The sequence below is a fragment of the Solanum pennellii genome, chromosome 4, assembly GCF_001406875.1.
Source record: "Solanum pennellii chromosome 4, SPENNV200".
Taxonomy (NCBI): domain Eukaryota; kingdom Viridiplantae; phylum Streptophyta; class Magnoliopsida; order Solanales; family Solanaceae; genus Solanum; species Solanum pennellii.
Genome location: NC_028640.1, coordinates 60,984,349 through 60,990,061, shown reverse-complemented (window position 1 = coordinate 60,990,061; position 5,713 = coordinate 60,984,349). Strand labels below are relative to the sequence as shown.

At 47.4% G+C, this 5,713-nt stretch overlaps 1 protein-coding gene across 1 annotated transcript; it reads right to left on the bottom strand.

Moving 5' to 3' along the window:
• Positions 1-1,847: 1,847 nt before the first annotated feature.
• LOC107016875 lies at positions 1,848-2,981 on the bottom strand. Its single transcript, XM_015217200.1, has 3 exons — positions 2,884-2,981; positions 2,707-2,833; positions 1,848-2,486 (listed from the first exon to the last, which is right to left on the bottom strand). Exons 1-3 carry the CDS (start codon positions 2,979-2,981, stop codon positions 1,848-1,850), a joined length of 864 nt encoding a protein of 287 aa, XP_015072686.1.
• Between the last annotated feature and the right edge of the window lie 2,732 nt (positions 2,982-5,713).

Here is a 5,713-nt window from a genome sequence, read left to right as displayed (position 1 = left end):
CGCTGTCAAATGTCGAGGAGGGAAATTAAGTGTCGACACGGTAAAAGATATTGTCTCCCATTTTAATTGCATTTTGATGCTGACGAGTTTTATCTCAATCTTTGTCGAGAGCATCCGAAAGGATGAATTCTCTGAAACATACCACAGGTGCGGACGACATCAAAAAGGATGCAGCACAACGTGGAACTTTTTCTTAGCAGCGAACTGGGACGTAGTCCAAAAAGGAGTGTCAAACTCTTAGGACACGAGCAGAGGAGAGAATTCCACCACAATCAAACCGCACCCCTATCAGAAGGCATGTGGGTTTTTCTTTAGTTTTGTCAGTTTTGGTCTCGCATCCGAAAATTTTGATCTAGCGGAAGTAAGTTTGCAATCTGAGTGGCAATGCGTCAGGAGCTTGGAAATTCTATCCGTGTAAGTTCTTAATTACGAGTGTGAAGCGCGCCACATTTATGGCTAAGATGTCACAAGCCTCCTTTTCATACTCGTTTAATTTGTCACTTATCCAAAACCAAAGGTTATCTAGCATAATAGATTTCCTTTTCAACCGATAGATTCGAACTACAAGCAGCCTGATTCCTGGGGTTTGAGGATATGTAGGTGGGCTCAATGTCGAAAACTAAGTTGTATTCCAACATTCGATCTTAAATCTCACTCCCAAGCATTTCGATCCCCTCATAAGCTGGTGCCGAGATGAATTTTGAATTCCTTCAAAATCGTGCGTTAAATCTAGCGTATCGAACTACAAGTGGCCTGAATTCTCATATAACTTGAGATAGCTCGGCCATGATTCCTAAAGTCCGTACCAAATCCCTTTCCCTAAAGTATGAATATGTGGTCGGTCAAAATTAGCTTGGTCAATTTCATTTTCCTCGAATTACTTGCATCAATCCAGGTAAAATGAGGGACAGTTGTAACTGGCTAGGATGGCAACTGGCTCTTCTACAAATGTCAAATGGTCATCCAACTCAACTGCATCATACTGGAGCACATGGGACTCATTAGGAATATATCAGCGTAGCATCGAGACATGGAAAACAGAGTGGATGGCTGAAAATGCTGGAGGTAGGGCCAACTCATAAGCAACCTCCCTAACTGTCCGAAGTATCTCAAAAGGCCCAATGTATCTGGGGCTAAGCTTACCCCGCCTCCCAAATCTCATCACACACTTCATGGGCGACACACGGAGGAATACTCGATCACCAACAAGAATCTCAAAGGTCGACGCCTTCGATTCGCATAACTCTGGTGCCTACTCTCAGCTGTCCTAAGTCTATCCTGAATCACTCTCACCTGCATCAAAGCCTCCTGAATCAAATCTGTACCTCGCGGCCTAGGATCTATAGACTCGAACCAATCCACTGGAGAGCGACAACGCCTACCATACAAGGCCTCAAACGGGGCTATCTGAATGCTAGAATGGTAGTTGTTGTTATACGCAAACTCTGCCAAAGGCAAGAACTGATCCCAATGACCACCAAACTCCAAAATACAAGCCCGTAGCATGTCCTAAAGGACCTGAATAGTGCTCTCTGACTGGCCATCAGTCTGCGGGTGGACAGCTGTGCTAAGGTCAACCCAGGTGCCCAAATCATCCTGAAAGGTCCTCCAAAAGCTAGAAATGAATTGAGAACCCCGATCTGATATAATATAAATAAGCACCCCATGAAGTCGAACCACCTCCCAAATGTAGATACGAGACAACCTCTCGGCTCTAAATGAAGACTGAACAGGAAGGAAATGTGCTGACTGGTCAATCGATCAACGATGACCCAAATACTATCAACTCCTCTAGAAGTCCGCAGTAGACCAGCCACAAAATCCATAGTAATGCGGTCCCACATCCATTACGGAATGGGTAATCTCTGAAATTCACCACCATGCCTCAAATGCTCACCCTTTACTTGCTGGCAGCACAAGCAACGAGAAACAAAGTCAGCAATATCTCGTCTCATGCTACTCCACCAGTAATGTTGTCTCAAATCACGATACATTTTCGCTGTACACGGATGGATAGAATATCTAAACTCATGAGCCTCAGAAAGTATCAGCTGTATCAAATCCCCAACTCTCGGGACACAGATGCGACCGGCGAATCTCAACACTCCATCAGGATCTAAGGTAGCCTGATTTCCATCACCCGCTAACACTCGATCTCTAAGGGCCACCAAGGACTTATCCTCAAACTGACAACCACGGATCCTATCATGCGAAGTAGATTGAACTCCCATATAAGCCAAGACGCGTCTAGAATCTGAGATATCTAATCGAACCATGCTATTGGCAAAAAACTGAATGTCCAAAGCCAAGGGTCTCTCCCCCACTGATAAGAAGGCTAGATTATCGATACTCACCGCCTTCCGGCTCAAGGCATCCGCTACCACGTTCATCTTGCCCGGATGATAGAGAATAGAGAGATCATAATCCTTCAGGAGCTCAATCCAACAACGCTGCCTCAAATTAAGGTACCCCTGGTTCATGATGTACTGAAGACTCATGTGGTCGGTATAGAGCTCACATCGAACTCCATACAAATAGTGCCTCCAAATCTTAAGCGCAAAAACTACCCCCGCCTACTCCAAGTCATGGGTGGGGTTGTTGCGCTCATGGACCTTACTCTGCCTCGACGCATACGCAATAACCCGGCCCTGCTGCATCAACACACAACCCACACCAGCACCAAACGCGTCATAATAAATCGTGAACCTCTCCCTCAATCGGAAGAGTCAACATAGGAGCGCTAATAAGCAACTCCTTTAGCTTCATAAAGCTCATCTTACACTCCTCCGACCATAAAAAGGGAACATTCTGGCGAGTCAACCGATCAAAGGAGCTGCAACAGTAGAAAAGCCCTCAACAAAGCGCATGTAGTAACTCGCTAACCCGACAAAGCTAAGAACCTCAATAACAGAAGTGGGTCTGTCCCAACCACGAATAGACTCAACCTTCGTCGGATCAACCCTAATACCCTCATTGGACATCACGTGCCCCTAGAATGCTACAGACGCAAGCCAAAACTCGCACTTTGAGAACTTGGCATAAAGTCGTTGATCCCTCAATGTCTGGAGCACTATCCTCAAATGCTGCTAATGCGCACTCCGGCTCCGCGAGTGAACCAATATGTCATCAATGAAGATGATAAAAAATTAATCAAAGTATGGCCTAAACACGTGTCATCAAGTCCATGAAGGCGGCTGGGGCATTAGTCAACCCAAAAGACATCACAAGGAACTCATAATGGCCGTAACGAGTCCTAAATGCGGTCTTAGGGATGTCTGCTACTCTAATCCTCAGCTGATGGTACCCGGACCTCAAATAAATCATAGAAAATACGACGGCACCCTGAAGCTGATCAAACAAATCATCTATACGAGGCATAGGGTAACGGTTCTTGACCGTCACCTTGTTCAGCTGCATGTAATCAATGCACATCCTCATAGTCCCATCCTTCTTTTTCACAAACAGAATAGGAGCACCCTAAGGCGACGCACTCGGACGAATGAACCCCTTTCCTAAGAGGTCCTCTAACAGAACTCTGAGCTCTGCAGGAGCCATCCGGTAAGGCGGAATATAAATAGGACGGGTGTAGGGCTCAAAATCTATGGCAAAATCAATGTCACGCTCTAGGGGTAAACCAGGTAGATCTGTAGGGAACACATCCGCATACTCTCTAACCACAGGAACTGATTCAACTGAAGGGCCCTCCCTACTCACATCTTTGATGTGGTCCAAATAAGCTAAACACCCAGAAGCAACCAATCGCTTAGCCCGAATAAAAGAGATGATCCCCTTCGGTGTGTGACTATAAGCAGCCTATGACAACACCGGGGAATATCAGGCATGGATAAGGTAAAAGTCTTGGCATAGCAATCCAAGACCACATGGTAGGGGAATAACAAATCCATACCCAAAATCACATCAAAATCAATCATATCTAGCATAATAAGATCAGATCTAGTATCATAACCCTGGATAGTCACTAAGCAAGATCGCAATACTTGATCCACTACTAAGGACTCACCTACCGGGGTCAAAACATGAACCGGCTCTACCAAAGACTCGGACCTCATACCCAATCGGGGAGCAAAATAAATAGACACATACGAGAATGTGGACCCTGGATTAAATAATGTTGTAGCAGGCTGATGGCATAATACGAGCGTACCTGAGATGACATCGTTAGATGCCTCAGTCGTCGCCCTTGTCGGGGCTGCGTAGAAATAGCGCTGAGCACCTCTGCCTGGTGCACCCGATCTACCACCTGTCCTGCCTCCCCGATCTCCACGCCTGGTACCCTGTCGACTGTCTCGACGGTCCTAAACCTGACCACCAACTCTAGCCGAAGAAGACACGGCTGAACTGGTCTAGATGTAGGTGGAGATGGTACAATCGTCCCCCGACCTCGCTGGGGACATTCTCTAGACCAATCGTCAAGAGCACCACAATCATAACACCCCGAAGTTGAACGCCCTGTAGTAACCCGATCACGGCATGAAGGAAGGGAATCTGATCCCTTCGAATTCTGACCTGTACTAGGACCACTCTATTGATATTGGCCTCCCTCGGAAGCAGGTAATGCCGCCTGAACAGACCGACTGGACTGACCCTGCTGGAACTCTCTGACGGGGCCTATCATATAAGTCCATCACCCTAGTTTGCGACCCGCTATAGTTGCCCTGGTAGCGTGCCCTCTTATCGCTGCCCCCTTGGGCCTCACGATGAATATACTTTATGGATCGGGTATGATCGACCACATCGAGAAAAGAACGTCCAGCTGAAACCATATGCTTTGTGTCAACCCTCAAACGGTATCGCAACCCACGCACAAAACAACGAACTCTCTCCTCTTCTGTGGGCAGGATCATAGTAGCATAGTGAGACAACTCATGGAACCTCACCTCATACTCTGAAACGGTCATAGAGCCTTACTCCAATCTAGAGAACTGATCACGAAGCCTATCTCTGACGCTCCGTGGCATGACCCGAGCCAAGAAAGCCTCTGAGAACTCACTCCAAGATATAGAAGGAGCTCCAACTGGCTTGGACTCTCTATACGTGTGCCACCACAGCCTGGCTGGCCCACAGAATTGATGAGCGATAAAGTCAGCTCCTCTCGACTGCAAGAGGCCTAATGACGGTAACTACTCCTGGCAAGTGAGCTGGAACTCGTGAGCGTCCTCCCCAATCGCCCCTGAGAATATAGGTTGTGCCAACCTCTAAAATACCCTGAGCATCTTCTGATCCCGTAGTGGCATCTCTCTATCCTCTAAGTCTGATGGGCCGGCCACATGAACTAGTGGTGGCTGAACTTGCAGCGCTGGGGCTGGTGTTGGTACTGTTGGGGCTGGTGCATGTCGCATATCCCCAATAGCTGCTAGTATCTGAGTCAACAGGGAATGAAAATCAGGTGCTGCAACTGGTGCGAGTGGTGGTTGGGCTGGCCCCGGCCCCACTGGCTGTGGCGGTACATGCGCTGCATGAGGCTCTTCCTCCCTATCCTAGGCCGGTGCTGCGTACCTACCTCAACCTCGAGGTCAACGTCCACCCCAAGCTGGGGCTCAGGGTGCATCTCCCCCGAACGCACTGCCTCGCGTGCGAGCCATTCTGCAATAGAGTGAAACTGAGAGGATTTTTTTTTAGAAGAATATAATCATAACAACAATAAGTTCACAGAAAAGAGTCGTCGATTTATATTTGTATATATATATATATA